Below are 20,632 nucleotides of genomic sequence, written 5' to 3'. Positions count from 1 at the left end.
GTGCTTCAATATAAAGTAATAGGTGAGTATTCTGTGTTATCTGTCAGTCTCTTTGAGCTCAGGTTCTGCAAGAGCCTCTTGAGAGACGAATCCTGCCTCCTTGACAAACCAGGTTTCTAAAGCAATAGAGCCAAGGGTCAGACCTTGACCTCAGTCACCTGGCCAAGATGAATGTTCACCTTGCAGCCCCTTGGCGGCCCACCAGCGAGCCTATCCTGATTAACCCCTACCTCAACCCTGCCTGCCACCCAAATCTTTGGGCTGCTAAGCAGAAAATCACTGTTTCATTCTGAGCCAGGCCTGGGAGGGCTTATATAAAACTCTGGGCCAGTGTGAAACTCAGCTCACCTGGCGGCTGACCCTCAAAGAACGAGGAGCCACGTTGAAGGAAAAGTGGTGGTTCAGCAACTCTGGATTTTCTTGGGGAACCCTAAAGGAGTACCCAGAAAGATCATTATTGTGGGTGATGACAAAAGTAACATATAAGGCATTTGCATGAAAGCAAATTAAACTAGTTACTCTGAGGCTGTGCTGAGCTCATTTGGAAAGAAATTTGCGGGCTGAAAATGTGAAGCAAACAACGAGCTAGGCACACTCATGAAAGCACTGAAAGGGCCTTCTGAACAGTGAAGTACCAATGACAGTTCAGAAAAGTAACCATCATTTTCCCTTAATACAGGTCCATTCCACCAGGTTCTTCCTGCCAGAACGTCTAAGGAGAAAAGCCACTGTACATCTTCCAAGATCCGCCAACACCCACTCCAAGTCTGGCCCTGAAATCAAAGTTCTCCAGGTCAGCAGGACAACCCTCACGGTCTGGAATACCAAAGTAAACAAGACAACACTGAGAGAATTCTTTGTACGTGGCATCCGGGGACACCCATGTTTTTTTGCCTTCTAATTACCTAAGATAAAAGCCACTTCCTCCAAGACTGGGCATTAAAAAACGTGAATTTTACCCCCAGCTTTGCTACTGGCTGGCTATGAGACGTTGGAAAACAATCTGAGCTATAGTAGATGATATTCATTTGTTTATTCATTCAACAGCCTTTGATTCTTTACCCAGTGCCAGGCCCCGTGCTATATTCTTAGGAAATAAAGATGAATAAGAGAAATCCTTCCCCTCAAGTTGCTCCAAGTTCCTTCAGGGAGATAGGCAAGGAAAGCAAATGTAACAACAGCAGCACAAGACGCTCTATACCAGAAATATGGCCAGGGTATTAAGTGGGCTTCGAGGCCAACGCAGCTCTGCCTGTGGGAGGCTGGGAATGCTTCCAAGAGGAAGCGGCAGCTGAACTGAGATTTGAAAGAAGAGTTGTAGTTCAGCGGGGCAGTAGGGTGGACCTTAGGGAACGGAGGATATTTCAAGCAAAGGGCACAGCGTGAGCGATGGTGTTGAGGTAAGAAAACAGGTGTTTTGGTTAGAGAAACTGCAAATCTTAAATCTTCAAGAGAACCACAGATGGCATGAGTTGTTCAGGCTGAAGATAAACAAAAGGCAGAGGAAAGAACATTGTACCTTATGCTGTGGTCTTCGACCATTTCCCCCCGGCACTCACTCTGCCTGGGCATGCAGACTACCCTTTCTGCCAACCCGTTACTCTGCCTGGGCGCTTTCTCTGGTCTCAGGGGCAGGTTCTGCCCCTGCGCAGAGTGGACGGAAGTACTGAGGTGTTAAAGCCACAGGCACAGCTACCACCAATGATGATGGTAACTGGCTGATAAATGCCCAACAAACTCAGCCTCTGAGACAGTTTCTACACAGGTCCGTGTGGTCCCCAGTGTGCTCATAAACACACATACTACTTCCTCTCTTCCCTGCGTCACTTCCCCTCTTGCCTAATATTGCTCACTGGGATCTCTGTCTCACCGTGGGTTTCCTTCAAAGATTTCAGTGCAAGTAATTTGGTGATACCCACAGCATGTGTAGCATGGCAATTACTTAGGTGTTCACCTCTTGAGGGTTGGGATGGAATACAGGTGGAAGGTTTATGCAATAGCTCTACTATTTTAAAGAAATGGAGGCAATATGAATTATAAAGATGGCTGGCTTGTTTTACTGGCAGGTTTCAGAGAACGTGAAAAAACATATGATAGATCAGCCAACTATCTACTCAGGGCATGATGTGAAAGGTAGAGGGTCTCCATGGCAACGTTAAAAGAGACTTAATTCCTTGCAGTTGCAAGGCAGGCTATGCTGAAGATCAGGCCCAAGATCTGATTGTAAGAATGATAGAGTTACAAAGGAAACTGAATTTACAGCTCCTGCAGGGCCCCTATGCAAGGGTTAGGACCCCAAAGGGAAGGAGTGAGACCCTGAGAACAGGAATGAGGGAATTTTGGTGTATATCTTTGAGAACACTCAAACCTCAGATTCCCCCTCAGGTGTCTCTGGGATGGCAGGAGAAGCTGCTTTCCCATGGATAGAGTGAATTTTCCATCACCTGGAGACCATGCAAAGCCCTGATTTGAAGTAGACTCATCACAAGATGATATCCTCCTCAGGATCTGCTCTTGTCTCCCTTGATTGTTTTGAGAAGAGTTGGAAATGTATTTGGCCAACTAGGAAAATTATTATTGGATTATTTGTGCCTTTTACTGTATACAGTTAGAAGAACGCTTATTTTTTTGAGTATTGTGTATGGATTCACTGGATTTTAAGATTGATTTTATTATAAAGATTTATGCCCCTGTGTTTAATTTACTTAATGAAGGCAAAAAAGAGGCAAAGATAAATATAACCTTAATGAGTTCATTTTTCAAATAAGATAGTACCATAATGTCAAAATACATAGAATATTTCAATCATTACAGAAAATTATATTGGACAGCAATGGCCTATAGATATATAGGATATATAACATCAAGTCTCAGCATGGCTCATGCAGGTATTTACGGAAAAGGGAAGCAAGACCAAACAGCAAAATGGCAGTAATCTCTCCTGGAGAATGTTCCATGAACACTTGAGAAGAAAGGGTATTCTGTTGTTTTTGGATGGAATGTCCTATAAATATCAATTAAGTCCATCTTGTTTAATGTGTCATTTAAAGCTTGTGTTTCCATATTTATTTTCATTTTGAATGATCTTTCCATTGGTGAAATGGGTTGTTAAAGTCCCCTACTATTATTGTGTTACTGTTGATTTCCCCTTTATGGCTGTTAACATTTGCCTTATGTATTGAGGTGCTCCCATGTTGGGCGCATAAATATTTACAATTCTTATATCTTCTTCTTGAATTGATCTCTTGATCATTATGTAGTGTCCTTCTTTGTCTCTTGTAATAGTCTTTATTTCAAAGTCTATTTTATCTGATATGAGAATTGCTACTCCAGCTTTCTTTTGATTTCCGTTTGTATGGAATATCTTTTTTCCATCTCTCAGTCTGTATGTGTCCCTAGGTCTGAAATGGGTCTCTTGTAGACAGCATATATTCGGGTCTTGTTTTTGTATCCCTTCAGCCAGTCTATGTATTTTGGTTGGAGCATTTAATCCAATTACATTTAAGGTAATTATCGATATGTATGGTCCTATTACCATTTTCTTAATTGTTTTGGGTTTGTTTTAGTAGGTCTTTTCCTTCTCTTTTATTTCCTGCCTAGAGAAGTTCCTTTAGCATTTGTTGTGAAGCTGGTTTAGTGGTGCTGAATTCTCTTAACTTTTGCTTGTCTGTAAAGATTTTATTTTCTCTGTCATATCTGAATGAGATCCTTGCTAGGTACAGTAATCTTGGTTGTAGGTTTTTCACTTTCATCACTTTAAATATGTCCTGCCACTCCCTTCTGGCTTGCAGAGTTTCTGCTGGAAGATCAGCTGTTAACCTTATGAGGATTCCCTTTTATGTTATTTGTTTTTTTTCCCTTGCTGCTTTTAATATTTTTTCTTTGTATTTAATTTTTGATAGTTTGATTAATATGTGTCTTGGCATGTTTCTCCTTGGATTTATCCTGTATGGGACTCTCTGCACTTCCTGGACTTGACTGACTATTTCCTTTCCCATGTTGGGGAAGTTTTCAACTATAATGTCTTCAAATATTTTCTCACTCCCTTTCTTTTTCTCTTCTTCTGGGACCCATATAATTCTAATATTGTTGCAGTTAATGTTGTCCCAGAGGTCTCTGAGACTGTCCTCAATTCTTTTCATTCTTTTTTCTTTATTCTGCTCTGTGGTAGTTATTTCCACTATTTTATCTTCCAGGTCCCCTATCTGTTCTTCTGCCTCTGTTATTCTGCTATTGATTCCTCTAGAGAATTTTTAATATTATTTCTTGTGTTGTTCATCATTGATTGTTTGCTCTTTAGGTTCTTATTAAATGTTTCTTGTATTTTCTCTATTCTGCTTCCAGATTTTGGATCATCTTTAGTATCATTACTCTCAATTCTTTTTCAGGTAGTCTGCCTATTTCCTCCTCATTTCTTTGGTCAGGTGAGGTTTTATCTCGCTCTTTCATCTGCTGCATATTTCTCTGTCTTCTCATTTTGCTTAACTTACTGTGTTTGGGGTCTCCTTCTCACAGGCTGCAGGTTCATAGTTCTCATTGTTTCTGGTGTCTGCCCCCAGTGGGTAAGGTTAGTTCAGTGGGTTGTGTAAGCTTCCAGATGGAGGGGACTGGTGCCTATTTACTGATGGCTGAGGCTGGATCTTGTCTTTCTGGTGGGCAGGGCCACATCCAGTTGTGTGTTTTGGGGTGTCTGTGAACTCATTATTATTTTAGGCAGCCTCTCTGCTAATGGGTGAGGTTGTGTTCTTTTCTTGCTAGTTGTTTGACATGTGGTGTCCAGCACTGGAGCTTGCTGATTGTTGAGTGCAGCTGGGTCTTAGCGTTGAGATGGAGATTTCTGGGAGAGCTCTCACTGATTGATATTATGAGGGTCCAGGAGGACTCTGGTGGACCAATGTCCTGACCTCGGCTCTCCTGCCCCAGAGACTCAGGCCTGACACCTGGCCGCAGCACCAAGACCCTTTTGGGAAGTCTGAGGTCTTCTGCCAGTGTTCAGTAGGTTTTCTGTAGGAGTCGTTCCACATGTAGGTGTACTTCTGATGTATTTGCTGGGAGGAAGGTGATCTCCATGTCTTGCTCTTTCGCCATCTTGAAGGTCCTCCCTATATACTTATTAAAATATCTAAAATTAAAGATCCTGACCATACCAAGAGTTGGAGAGGATGTGAAAGAACTGGGACTCTTATGGAACAACCACTTGAAAAAAACAATTGGCAGTTTCTTAAAAATTTAAACATACCCCTATTGTGTCTCCTAGATGTTTTACCCAGGAGAAAAGAAAGCTTATGTTCATCCAAAGACTTGTACATTGATTTTTACAGCAGCTTTATCTGTGATAGCCCAAAACTGGAAAAACCTTAATGTTTATCAACCTGTGAAAGAATAAACATATACTTGTAATGGAATATTACTCAGTAAAGAAAGGAATGAACTATGGATACACAAAATAACATAGATGAATTTCAAAATAAGCACATTTAACAAAAGAAACGAGGCTATGACTCCCTCCAGTCAAAGAGTAGGCTTGCTTTTTCTTGCTGTAAAAGCATTAAATTCCCAAGCTCAGTGTTCTTCAACTGTGTTGCAAATCCACCATGTACAGCATCTGTCTAGGTTCCTCCACATTGGTCCCATGGGATTTGAGCAGTGATAGTGGCTGGGATAGAGGCTGTGCATGAACACAACAGCATGGTGATCCACTCACCAAGGCTGATATAGTTATTCTTATTGCTGAATATTCAACCCATCAGTATCAGATACCAACACCGAGCCCTTGATATAGTACCATCCCTCAAAGGGATCAACGGATCATTTGTTGGTAAACTGATTATATCAGACTCCTCTCTAGAAAAGGCAATGATTCATCTTGAATGAAATTGATACATATTCTGGGTAAGGATTTTCCTTTCCTGCTGGTAGTGTCTTGGTCAGCATCACTATTTGATAGTCCACAGAATGTTCATTTTACTGACCTGTGAGCCCATATAATATCACCTCAGATAAAAGACTCTTTAAGACAAAGGAAATGTGGAAATGGGTGCATGTCAATGAGATCAACTTTTCTACCATATATTGCATCATTTGGAAGCTGCTGGCCTGATAAGATGTTGGAATAGCTTCTGAACAGCTAATGCACCTGCTTGGAGATGAACTCTGCAGAATAGGGTGTTATTCTTCAAGATGCCGTATATATTTGTAACCAATGGCCACTATATGGTGCTGTGTTTCTAACAGGTAGAATACAAAAATCTGGGAACTCAGGGGTGGGAAGAGGCTCTGGGAATAATTTCTTCCAGTGACCTGTAGTTGAATTTGTGCTTCCCATTTCTACAATTTTAGGTTCTGTAGGATTCCAGGGTGGGGAAATACTTCTACCAGTGGACACAGTAAAATTCTTCTAACTCTAAAACTACACCTGCTGCCTGGTCATTTGGGGCTCTTTATTGGCAGGGACAATTGGCAGTTTCTATATCGTTAGCAGTTATTAGCCCTAGTTATCATGAGAAGATAAGATAGCTGCTACATAACTGGGGTAGTAAAAAGTATGTATGGAACTCAGAGGATTCACTGAGACGCTCTTGTTACTTCCAGACTGCTGATTAACATAGAACCATTAATTTCAGCAACCACAGACTGACAACAGCCCAGTAATGAGGAACTTGAACCCTTCAGAGATAAAGGTCTGGGTCACCCTGTAAGGCAAGCAACCTAGGCAAGCAGAAGTGTTGGCTAAGGGTGAAGGGAATCTAGATGGATGGTGGAGGAGGAAGATGATAAATATCAGCAGTAGCTTCAGGACCATCTACAGCAATAGGGACTATAGTTTATGCCACTAATTCTCTTTTTATTTTCTTAAGAAACTGTGACCATCCCCCACATTGAAAAAATCAGTAAAAGAACAGAATAAATAAACTTAATAGAGGGCACTAGTTGATCCGAGAGGGGAAAGTGGTGGTTTGTAGCAAATGCTGTTGGTTCCCTACCCACTACTCACCACACTCATTGTTCCTGGGTGTGCCAATAGATTCTCACTCAAACTCCCATGATTTTGCCTGACGGCTTTCTCTCAATGTAGTAGCATTCTTGACCCACACATGGGTTAGGATGAAATTGTTGGTGAGCAAACCCCCAACCATAGAAGTGCTCCTGGACACAATTAGACAGATAAATAGCTCAGTTTCCTGGCCCCTCAAACAGGGCAAATCAGAAGCAACTCCAGTTGGTCCCTATAGGATTCAGCATCAATTGTCCACAGCAGTAAACTTCTTATTAGCCAATCTTATATTCTCATCCTTTTTTTTGTTTTACTTCCCACCAGGTTATTGATGTGAAATGTTTTATGAAGAATGTTGAACTGGATGATTTCTACACTCACTTCTACTCTAAAGTTTTATAGTTTGAAGACCAAATCCAAGAGTTAGCCCCTTTAGGACTTTTTCCCTCATGAGCTCCATATCAAATCGAGCACACCTAAATTTCACCTGCTTTCTCAAAACTGACAGTATGGATTACTTTAATACAGACTTATTTTGCTTTCCTCTTGTCTTAGAAATACCTGTCTGGTCTCCCCAGCTAGACACCTTCTCAAACCATATTATCTGAAGTGGTAAGTTTCCAAGTATTTTATCCCCAACGTAATAATAATAACTTCACCCAAGTACTCAGAACAATCCTGTGAAGTAGGTTCTATTATTATTGCTCCAATTCTGCAAAAGTGTGAACTAAGATTCAGGGATATTAAGTCATTTCCCCAAGGGCACTCAGCTGGTAAGTGGAAGAAGGGTCAGGCTTTGAACTCAGGTACTCTGTCTTCTTAACCGTTTATCCTCTACTGCTTCTCATGGACTATTTTGTTGCTGTTGTTGTCTGCACTGGGTCTTCGTTGCTGCATGCAGGCTTTCTCTAGCTGCCGCGAGTGGGGGCTACTCTTTGTTGTGGGGCATGGGCTTCTCATTGTGGTGGCTTCTCTTGTTGTGGAGCACAGGTTCTAGACACACAGGCTTCAGCAGTTGCGGCGTGCGGGCTCTCGGGCACACAGGCTTCAGTGGTTGTGGCGTGCAGGCTCAGTAGTTGTGGCGTGAGGGCTCTAGAGTGCAGGCTCAGTAGTTGTGGTCCACAGGCTTAGTTGCTCCATGGCATGTGGGATCTTCCCAGACCAGGGAACAAACTTGGGTCCCCTGCAATGGCAGGTGGATTCTTAACTGCTGTGCCACCAGGGAAGTCCCCCAAGGACTATTTTCAATCTTGTTTTTCCTTCATAAAAACCTTGTTTTGAAACATTTGTCTGTATACACTAATTAGCTATGAATTACCCAATTTTATTAGGTAATAATGAATTTGCTTTCTTATTTTTTTAATTAACCAAAGAAATACAACATTTCTAACCATGCAGTTGAACTCACCAGTGTGATCACTAGACTGTAAACTCTATAAAAGCTATTTCTTGAATGAATGAATGAATGAAAAAGCTTACCTTATATAACTCCAGTCAAAATAAAATACACTGATGTTTGTTAGACTCTGCAGCTTGGAGGTAGATAGTTTTGAGTTAGGCTATTCCAAAATAAGGTATTAAAATCAAATCCAACATAGGACCTAATAGAGGGGTTGGAAGGTGACTCATTCTAGTGAGATGGCTGCTGAGAAAATAAAGGAAGAAACCTAAGAAATCCAATTGCAAAAAGGATGACCCAGCTGTGAGTCTGACAAGGTTTTGGTGCTCCAGCCAGGTGTCAGGCCTGAACCTCGGTGGTGGGAGAGCCGAGTTCAGGACACTGGATCACCAGAAACCTCCCGGTCCCACATAATATCAATCAGCTAGAGCTCTCCCAGAGATCTCTGACTCAACACTAAGATCCAGCTCCACAAAACGGCCAGCAAGCTCCACTGCTGGATGCCCCATGCCAAACAACTAGCAAGACAAGAACACAACCCCATCCATTAGAAGAGAGGCTGCCTAAAATCATTCTAAGTTCAAAGAACACCCAAAACACACCACTGGACGTGGCTCTGCCCACCAGAAAGACAAGATTCAGTCCCACCCACCAGAACACAGGCACCAGTCCCCTCCACCAGGAAGCCTACACAAGCCACTGAACCAACCTTACCCACTGGGGGCAGACACCAAAAACAATGAGAACTACGAAACTGCAGCCTGTGAAAAGGAGACCCCAAACACAGTAAGTTAAGGAAAATGAGAAGACAGAAAAATACACAGCAGATGAAGGAGCAAAGTAAAAACCCACCTGACCAAACAAATGAAGAGGAAATAGGCAGTCTACCTGAAAAATAATTCAGAGAAATGATAGTAAAGATGTTCCAAAATCTTGGAAACAGAATGGAGAAAATACAAGAAATGTTTAACAAAGACCTAGAAGAACTAAAGAGCAAACGAACAATGATGAACAACAAAATAAATGAAATTAAAAATTTCTAGAAGGAATCAATAGCAGGATAACGGAGGCAGAAGAACAGATAGGGGACCTGGAAGATAAAATAGTGGAAATAACTACTGCAGAGCAGAATAAAGAAAAAAGAATGAAAAGAATTGAGGACAGTCTCAGAGACCTCCAGGACAACATTAAGGGCACCAATATTCGAATTACAGGAGTCCCAGAAGAAGAAGAAGGAAAGAAAGAGTCTGAGAAAATATTTGAAGACATTATAGTTGAAAACTTCCCCAACATGGGAAAGGAAATAGTCAATCAAGTCCAGGAAGTGCAGAGAGTCCCATACAGGATAAGTCCAAGGAGAACACGCCAAGACACATGTTAATCAAACTATCAAAAATTAAATACAAAGAAAAAATATTAAAAGCAGCGAGGGAAAAAAAAAACAAATAACATACAAGGGAATCCCCATAAGGTTAACAGCTGATCTTCTAAGAGAAACTCTGCAAGCCAGAAAGGAGTGACAGGACATATTTAAAGTGATGAAAGTGAAAAACCTACAACCAAGATTACTCTATTCAGCAAGGATCTCATTCAGATTCGACAGAGAAATTAGAAACTTTACAGACAAGCAAAAGCTAAGAGAATTCAGCACCACGAAACCAGAGTTACAACAAAGGCTAAAGGAACTTCTCTAGGCAGGAAACACAAGAGAAAGAAAAGACCTAACAATAACAAACCAAAAACAATTAAGAAAATGGTAATAAGAAAATACATATCGATAATTACCTTAAATGTAAATGGATTAAATGCTCCAACCAAAAGGCATAGACTGGCTGAATGGACACAAAAACAAAACCCGTATATATGCTGTCTAGAAGAGACCCACTTTAGACCTAGGGACATGTACAGACTGAAAGTGAGGGGATGAAAAAGATAGTCCATGCAAATGGCAATCAAAAGAAGCTGGAGTAGCAATTCTCATATCAAACAAAATGGACTTTAAAATAAAGACTATTACAAGAGACAAGGACACTATATAATGATCAAGGAAACAATCCAAGAAGAAGATATAAGAATTGTAAATATTTATGCACCCAACATAGGAGCACCTCAATACATAAGGCAAATGCTAACAGCCATAATAGGGGAAATTGACAGTAACACAATAATAGTAGGGGACTTTAACACCCCATTTTCACCAATGGACAGATCAACCAAAATGAAAATAAATAAGGAAACACAAGCTTTAAATGACAGATTAAACAAGATGGACTTAATTGATAATTATAGGACATTCCAACCCAAAACAACAGAATACACTTTCTTCTCAAGTGCTCACGGAACATTCTCCAGGACAGATCATATCTTGGGTCAAAAATCAAGCCTTGGTAAATGTAAGAAAATTGAAATCATATCAAGTAACTTTTCTGACCACGACACTATGAAGCTAGATATCAGTTACAGGAAAAAAACTGTAAAAAATACAAACACAAGGAGGCTAAACAATATGCTACTAAATAACCAAGAGATCCCTGAAGAAATAAAAGAGGAAATCAAAAAATACCTAGAAACAAATGACAATGAAAACATGACGACCCCAAAACCTATGGAATGCAGCCAAAGCATTTCTAAGAGGAAAGTTTATAGCTATACAATCCCACCTCAAGAAACATCTCAAGTAAACAACCTAACCTTACACCTAAAGCAATTCGAGAAAGAAGAACAAAAAAACCCCAAAGTTAGCAGAAGGAAAGAAATCATAAAGATCAGATCGGAAATAAATGAAAAAGATATGTAGGAAACGATGGCAAAGATCAATAAAACTAAAAGCTGGTTCTTTGAGAAGATAAACAAAATTGATAAACCATTAGCCACACTCATCAAGAAAAAAAGGGGAAAGACTCAAATCAATAGAATTAGAAATGAAAAAGGAGAAGTAACAACTGGCACTGCAGAAATACAAAGGATCATGAGAGATTACTACAAGCAACTATATGCAAATGAAATTGACAATCTGGGAGAAAAGGACAAATTCTTAGGAAAGCACAACCTTCCGAGACAGAACTAGGAAGAAATAGAAAATATAAACCGACCAATCACAAGGACGGAAATTGAAACTGTGATTAAAAATCTTCCAACAAACAGAAGCCAAGGACCAGATGGCTCACAGGCAAATTCTATCAAACATTCAGAGAAGAGCTAACACCTATCCTTCTCAAACTCTTCCAACATATAGCAGAGGGAGGAACAGTCCCAAACTCATTCTACGAGGCCACCATCACCCTGATACCAAAACCGGACAAAGATGTCACACACACACAAAAAAACTACAGGCAAATAGCTCTGATGAACACAGATGCAAAAATCCTCAACAAAATAATAGCAAACAGAATCCAACAGCACATTAAAAGGATCATACACCATGATTAAGTGGGGTTTATCCCAGGATTGCAAGGATTCTTCAAAATATGCAAATCAATCAATGTGATACACCATATTAACAAACTGAAGGATAAAAACCATATGATCATCTCAATACATGCAGAGAAAGCTTTCGACAAAATTCAACACTCATTTATGATAAAAACTCTCCAGAAGTAGGCATAGAGGGAACTTACCTCAACATAATAAGGACCATATATGACAAACCCACAGCCAACATTGTTCTCAATGGTGAAAAACTGAAACCATTTCCACTAAGATCAGAAACAAGACAAGGTTGCCCACTCTCACCACTATTATTCAACACAGTTTTGGAAGTTTTCAACACAGCAATTAGAGACGAAAAAGAAAGAAAAGGAATCTAAATTGGAAAAGAAGAATTAAAACCTCACTGTTTGCCAGTGACATGACACTATACATAGAGTACCCTAAAGATGCTACCAGAAATCTACTAGAGCTAATCAATGAATTTAGTGAAGTGGCAGGATAGAAAATTAATGCAAGGAATCTCTTGCATTCCTATACACTAATGATGAAAAATCTGAAAGAGAAATTAAGGAAACACTCCCATTTACCACTGCAACAAAAAGAATAAAATACCTAGGAGTAAGCCTACCTAAGGAGACAAAAGACCTGTATGCAGATAATTATAAGACACCTATGAAAGAAATTAAAGATGATACAAACAGTTGTAGAGATATACCATGTTCTTGGGTTGGAAAAAATCAACATTGTGAAAATGACTATACTACCCAAAGCAATCTACAGATTCAATGCAATCCCTATCAAACTACCAATAGCATTTTTCACAGATACTAGTACAAAAAATTTCACAATTTGTATGGAAAGACAAAAGACCCCGAATAGCCAAAGCAATCTTGAGAAGAAAAACGGAACTGGAGGAATCAGGCTCCCTGAATTCAGACTACACTACAAAGCTACAGTATTCAAGACAGTATGGTACTCACACAAAAACAGAAACATAGATCAATGGAACAGGATAGAAAGCCCAGAGATAAACCCATGCACATATGGTCACCTTATCTTTGATAAAGGAGGCAAGAATATACAATGGAGAAAAGACAGCCTCTTCAATAAGTGGTGCTGGGAAAACTGGACGGCTACATGTAAAAGAATGAAATTAGAACATTCCCTAACACCGTTCACAAAAATTAATTCAAAATGGATTAAAGACCTAAATGTAAGGCCAGACACTATAAAACTCTTAGAGGAAAACATAGGTAGATTACTCTATGACATAAATCACAGCAAGATCCTTTTTGACACACCTCCTAGAGAAAGGGAAATAAAAGCACAAATAAAGAAATGAGACCTAATGAAACTTCAAACCTTTTGCCCAGCGAAGGAAACCATAATCAAGATGAAAAGACAACCCTCAGAATGGGAGAAGATATTTGCAAAGGAAGCAACTAACAAAGGATTAATCTCTATATTATACAAGCAGCTTATGCAGTTCAGTATCAAAAAGACTAACAACCCAATCCAAAAATGAGCAGAAGACCTAAATCGACATTTCTCCAAGGAAGATATACAGATTGCCAACAAACACATGAAAGGATGCTCAACGACACTAATCATTAGAGAAATGCAAATTAAAACTACAATGAGGTAACACCTCACACTGGTCAGAATGGCCATCTTCAAAAAAGTTACAAACAAAAAATCCTGGAGAGGGTGTGGAGAAAAGGAAACCCTCTTGCACTGTTGGTGGGAACGTACATTGATACAGCCACTATGGAGAACATTATGGAGGTTTCTTAAGAAACTAAAAATAGAACTACCATATGACCCAGCAATCCCACTACTGGGCATATACCCAGAGAAAACCATAATTCAGAAAGAGTCATGTACCTCAGTGTTCATTGCAGCACTATTTACAATAGCCAGGACATGGAAGCAACCTAAGTGTCCATTGACAGATGAATGGATAAAGAAGATGTGGCACATATATACAATGGAATATTACTCAGCCATCAAATTAAACAAAATTGAATTATTTGTAGTGAGGTGGATGGACCTAGAGTCTGTCATACAGAGTGAAGTAAATCAGAAAGAGAAAAACAAATACCATATGCTACCACATATATATGTAAACTCTAAAAAAAAAAATTGTTCTGATGAAACTAGGGACAGGACAGGAATAAAGACGCAGATGTAGAGAATGGTCTTGAGGACACGGGGAAGGGGAAGCTGGGAAGAAGTGAGAGAGTGACATTGACATATATATACTACCAAATGTAAAATAGATAGCTAGTGGGAAGCAGCTGCATAGCACAGGGAGATCAGTTTGGTTCTTTGTGAGCACCTACATGGGTGGGATAGGGAGGGTGAGATAGGGAGGGTGGGAGGGGGATGCAAGAGGGAGGGGATATATGTATATGTATAGCTGATTCACTTTGTTATACAGCAGAAACTAACACAACAATGTAAAGCAATTATACTCCAATAAAGATGTTAAAAAAAAATGTAAAGCAATTATACTCCAATAAAGACGTTAAAAAATAAAATAAATTAAAATAAATGTAAAAAAATAAAATAAAATTCGAGGAACCCCATTATCACCTTGTGAACTCTAAATGGTCCAAGGATTCGAAATGGCAACTCCTCTTTGGTAGGCGGTTTTTTTTTTTTGGGGGGGGGGGTTGTTTTGTTTTGTGTTTTAAATGTTTTGTTCTATAGGAGAGCCTTGAGTCTCTTTACAAAGAGAAATATTTGGGCCACAATGGTAAATGATGGAGCACTCAGTCTCATTTGGACTACTCCTGATATAACTGATTGCTCTGATTTTCCATTTGTTCCCATATGCCACAGGCATAATGATCACTTAAAAATATAAATCAGGCCCCATTACTCCACTGCATAAACCCTCATGGGACTGCCCATTTTGCTTAAAATTAAATCTAAATTCCTTGCCATAGCCAAAAGACTGTGAAATTGTTTTCCAAGCAAATTACTGGAAGATTCTTTTTCCCTTGGAAAATGGAATGAACCTCAGAAAAATCCATGACATTTAGTGGATCTTCCTATCAAAATGACTCATTCACCATTCAGTCACCCAATAGTAGTCCACGAATGCATTCTTACATGCAGAACTTTCAACTGGTCCCTTAGTGCCTAACACTTGAACATGGATTAACAGTTAACAACAGGCCTTTTAGGAACTCTTCCAATAAGAAGGAAAAATTTCAAACAGACAAACAAACAACTTATATTTAATATCCTCACAATTAAGACAAGATATTGAAGATTTTGCCTTCAGTAAACAAGGAGAAGATACCATGAGAAAAGAGGAACAATTTGGAAGAAGAATGCACTCTGGGAGATTGAAAGTATCCAAAATAAAACATCCAATAGGAGTCAAGGAAATCTCCAAGGAAGTACAAAAAACAACAAAGGGAAAATTGGAAAGGAGACAGAAAACAAACAAGAAAAGAATCGTACAGGGTCAATACAGGAGTTTCAGTACCTCACTAATGTGGGCACCAGGGAGATCTGAAAAATAGAGAAGTGATGAACTTATCAGAGAAGAGATATAAGAAAATTTTTCAGAATGAAGAACATGAATCTCCAGAAAGAAAGAGAAGAGGGAGCCATAAGAGAGATAAATCTTTATTTACCTTAAGACAGGCAGTTAAAGTCTAAAATTAACAAGCTAAGAAATAGAAGTATAGCATGTTATTTAAAAATTTGGAGGTAAATACCATATAAACAGGTATGAGAGTTGAAATGAATCCCTCTGAGAAGTAGATCTGGAGGTTAGGAAATGGTAGGCAAAAGTGGAGAGCAAGGGATTGCTGGTTATATAAATAAATACATGTGTATATTTTAAAATACCAAAGAGAGCATATCTTTGAATATATATACACACACACACAGTGGTATGTGTGTGTATGTACATATATTACTTTGATTAAAAAATAAAATAAAAATACAGTAAATAAACTTTTATTTTTTTCAAGATTTTTTCCATGGTATGGTTTCTCTCTCCTAGTCCAATTGGCTTTTTTTGTGGTATCTTTTGAGAATGTTTCCATTATGGTATTTCTTTGGAACTGGTGTGACTAGCATAATTTGGGGCATCTTCCTAATATGATTCTTATGGAAGTGATCTAAGGACCATGCTTTGGGAAACTGATCTATTCCAAAGAACTCCCTGCAACTGCAAGCATTAAAGCTCAGCCAGGGGTACAGCCAGGCAATTTAAGGCAAAACAACAACAGAAACAAAAAACACAGTTAAATGTGACTTTAACTGGTTTCTTTCTTTGTCCCATATCTTCCCCGGGAATTTGTGGAATTAACTGTGATTATGGGAAGTGGCTGGTCGAGTGTTCAGGCCCCTGGGTACCACCATTTCTTCTGTCTATCCCCTGTAGATATGAATCACAGCATCCGACACAGCAGTTTTCCAGTATTAATAACTTAGAAGGTACCCGAGAAATGCTTATGGAAAGGAGGATAGAAGGGAAAGGGAAAATGGGATGAAAATAGTGATATGGGGGAAGCAACCAACTTTTTAAAGCTGAGATGCTACGAAATTAATAGTAATCCGCTAGTTGGAGGTTGGGTGAGCACATAGAAAACAGTCTGATTGTTCTGACTTTGAGAAGAGACCCTAAATCTGTAGTTACTGAGCATCTAAGTGTGTGTCCAGCACAAGATGTAGAGGAAAACAAACAGAAGCAATGCCTAATGCCCACAAGTGTTTTAAATCCTCTTCTGGAAAACAAAGTTGATGAACATGAAAGAGATAGCAAACAGCTGTGTAGCTGCTATACAATGTCATACAGGCAGTGAGTGCAAAAGGAATTGGATGTCAAACAGGTCAGAAATTCATGGAGAAAGAACCCTCAAGAATGAATTAGACTTGAATAATAACATACTTATGCTACCTACATGTGAAGCACAGGAGAACACACAGCAGAGCCAGTGCAGAGAAGGATTCACATGGGAGAGAACTTGGACTAAATGAGAATTTATGGGCTTTGGAGCCCAGGGATATAAATGTGTTGCAAGAGTTTTGTACCTTTGCTGAGAGTGTCATGTGAGCCCTCTGTATTCAGGTCTCCCAAGATCTCCCCTACCTGCCACACGATGTGAGGGTTTCCTGGGCAAGTCCAATCCTTTTCCTGCCAGGAGAATTGAGGAGGTCTTGGTGCCCCTTCAAAGCAATGTCCTGAGAAAAACATTTGGACTTCAGAGCAGAAACCTTAAAGGGCAGCTTAGGTGCTTAAGTTTAGAGCCAGTGAGATACTCAGAAATCACGTCTTCAATCTTATAGTGGGAAATAAATAATAGCTGTGCAGCTTACTGACAGCAGGGAAGAGGGGGAAATTGCCCCAGCCTCTGCTTCCTCATCTACAAAATGGAATAACTGCCTCCGAGATTTGTTGGGAGGTTTTGATGGCACAACTTATCATTTTTAAAGAGCACTCAGCATACATTCTTATTCCTCTTTTCCTGATTGGAGCAGAGGATTATTGATGGTGAGAAATCGTGGGAGGTTGTTAGTCACAAACACCCGGTCTAATCATCAGTCACCTGCACAAACTGGGCTGTACCTTATTCATTGGATTCAGACTGGTTCTTTGGTTGTTTTATTTTGACCAACTCAGGTCAGTCCAAACAGTGTGTGCAGCTCTAGGAAACAGGCTGAGCTTGGCCTGTGCATTTTGGCATCCTGGACAAGGGGGTCACTGGGGAGAGGATGGAAAAGTACCTGGCAATGCCTCCTGACTCCGACTTCCTACAGGCGCCATCCACCTCTTGCTGACTCTGAGTCACCAGCCGCATGCCTCCCCTCCCGCGGCCCATCCACCCCTTAGGCCCGGCAGCTCTCTCCTCCGATGTCGACTTCCCTTGCTCGCCTCCACACGTGTGCTCAAGGTGGAGGCAATCCTAATGAGGGACCACAGGGCAGCAGCTGCAGCAGGTGTTTCTTCCGCAGCCAGCAAAGTGGGGCCTGCAGCAGCCTCCCCTGCAGGGCCTGCCTGGTCCCACAGCCCTGCAGGTCACCCCTCAGACACAGGATGTCCCATCCCTGTGTCCTGGAGTCCTCCCAGGAGATGGGGACCCGTCTGAGCTCCAGGCTGGGCTCTTAGAACCCAAAGGCACCAGAGATCCCTCTCTGGTGAGGAGGAGCTCCTAGAAATGCTCTGGGGACTTGTCCTGTGTACCCCCCAAATGCACTATGTTAAACGAGCACCAGCAAGAAGCTTACCACAAACTCTCCTCGGAATGACTGTTCCTCAGCCTGATATCAAGGTTCTCCATGATCTGCCTTTTTGGTCTATTTTCCAAAGTGTCCCTCTTCTCCAAATCAGTGTTTATGATGAACTTGACTAATCATTCATAACGCTGCCCTGAAAGGCTCAATAAAAGCACGGAGTCCATGAGTCTGATTCGGTAAATTGGCGTGGAGCTCAAGGCCTCTGTATATAAGAAGTCTCTCAGGTGATTCTTCTGATCAGGCAGTGTGGGAACATGGTGCCAGCCCCGCGGTTTTCAGTGGTCTTGGTAGGCAGTCCTAAGGCTCATTAAAGTGCTTCAACTGTCACCATAGGAGACCAGAGTAGCTGCAGCAAGGAAAATTGAGAATCTCAAGAAAATTCCCTGTTGTTTATTGTATGATGTCCCCCCAAAACATAAGGTGAAGTCCTAAGCCCAGGTGCCTGTGAATGTAAAGGGGTCGTTACAGATGTAGTTTGTTAAGATGAAGTCTTATTGGATTAGGATGAGCCCTAAATCCAATATGACTGGTGTCCTAAGAAGAAGAGGAAAAGGAGATTTAGGTGCAGAGGCACACAGAGACACAAGGAAGAAGCCATCTGAAGACAGAGGCAGAGATTAGAGTTCTGCTGCTACACACCAAGGAGCACCAAGGATTGCCAGCAACCACCAGAAGCTAAGAAGAGACAAGGAAGGATGAAGTATTCTTCCACAGAGCTTTCAAAGGGAGTATAGCCCTGCTAACACCTTGATTTCATACTTCAAGCCTGCGGAACTCTGGCAGGATAAATGTTGTATTAAGCCACAGAGTTTGTGCAAATTGGTATGGAAGTTGTAGGACACTATCATAATCCCTCTGGTTGACCCCTCTCTTCCTCTCCAATCTGTCTCTCTGTCTCTCAGTCTCTCTCTCTCTCTCACACACACACACACACACACACACACACACACGCGCGCACATTTTGACTAGAGCAGGTTAGTGATTTTATGTTACATTTTGGAGTTCGGCATAACCGTTCATTTGGAGAAGGAAAAAAAGATGTTTTACTACCACCCAAAGTTTAAAAACCTACCACTGTGGCCAAGACTGAACCATAAACCTTTCCGAGACACATCCTGAAGTTTTTTGATGCCATATTTATACTCATGATATTCTTGACATCTGCATGCTTCACCTACTTTTCACCTGTTAAAATATTATCCATCCGTGAAGAACAATTTTACATGATCTCTACAAAGTCATACCTTATATCCCATCAGTTAGATGTGATTTCTTCTGCTTTTGAATCCCCACTGAATTTTAGATCTTCTCTTACAACATTTACTTTATTGAACATTGTATTCTAGCCACACGTGAAATGCTTTAGTCCCTCCCCATTGTGACTGCATTCTGGGACCTATGTTTTATCCAGCTTTCTATCCTGCTCTCCAATCCCACCCAGTGCCTTATAGAGTGTTTTCCACACACCAGTCGGTATTGCATGAACATTTATTCAATAGAAGCTGATGGTAACATTTTACAAAGGGCCCTATTCATTTGGGTTGTGTGTTGTTTAGGTGTGAATGTTTTTTGATGTCTCACATATAGCAAACTGCTATAAATTACTTTATTATAACTTTATAAAAAACTCCTGTGAATAAAAATGAGTGAACAGAGTGTTAAGACATAAACTTTCTCTAACTTTTAATCTTGCTTTATTAAGGAATTTAAAGGGAGAAGGGAAAGTGAAGTCCTTTGAAAACATGATGTGCTAAATAGTCTTCATCCAATATGCTCCATTGATAAACCATAATTCAAAATTCCCAATTCCAGTGCTTATAGTTTAAGGAAATCACTTGGTGCATCGCAAACACAATTTATTTTATTAACTTTTCCCATGATCTCATGAGAAAACAAAACTTTTGCAGTGTTTTTCAAAGAGATATATTAATACATCTCAAATTCCCAAAACCCTTCCCACCTCCAAATATTCCTGATTCTCAAAAAGTTTCCCTGGCCCATTTTCTTTGCCATAAGGTCGTTTGATTTTTCTTGTTAAAAAGTGGTACAAAACAAAATAGACTCACAGACATAGAAAACAAACATACAGTTACTGAAGGGGAAGGGGGGGGGAGGGATAAATTAGGAGTTTGGGATTAAAATATGCATACTACTATATATAAAATAGATAACCAACAAGGACCTACTGTATAGCACAGGGAACTATACTCAATATCTTGTAATAACCTATAGTGGAAGAGAATGTAAAAAAAGAAATATGTATATGTGTGTGTATATGTACACACACACATGTATATATAACTGAATCACTTTGCTGTGTACCTGAAACTACCACAACATTGTAAATCAACTATATTTCAATAAAAAATTTTTTAAAAAGTGGTAGAAATATTTGATTCCATCTTAATAATCCAAGACAATGGATGTTTATCATTGGAGCAAAGCAAATAAAAATATTAATCCATGAAATAAGATTGAACTTGAAATTGATACTATCTTCATTATATTTTAATAATGACGCTCAACCAACCAAAACCTAGCCAACTAAA

At 40.0% G+C, this 20,632-nt stretch overlaps 1 protein-coding gene across 1 annotated transcript in view; it reads right to left on the bottom strand.

The window, feature by feature from the left end:
• The window catches only part of LOC137772245 (hypoxia-inducible factor 1-alpha inhibitor-like), a 155,318-nt gene extending 137,671 nt beyond the window's left edge, over positions 1-17,647 (bottom strand). Inside the window, 2 exon segments of the mRNA XM_068556110.1 lie at positions 349-430; positions 17,574-17,647. Coding sequence (XP_068412211.1) covers positions 349-430; positions 17,574-17,647 — 156 coding nt within the window.
• Positions 17,648-20,632: the final 2,985 nt, after the last annotated feature.

This window comes from Eschrichtius robustus, chromosome 11 (assembly GCF_028021215.1).
Source record: "Eschrichtius robustus isolate mEscRob2 chromosome 11, mEscRob2.pri, whole genome shotgun sequence".
Taxonomy (NCBI): domain Eukaryota; kingdom Metazoa; phylum Chordata; class Mammalia; order Artiodactyla; family Eschrichtiidae; genus Eschrichtius; species Eschrichtius robustus.
This window is presented reverse-complemented; position numbering and strand designations above follow the sequence as displayed.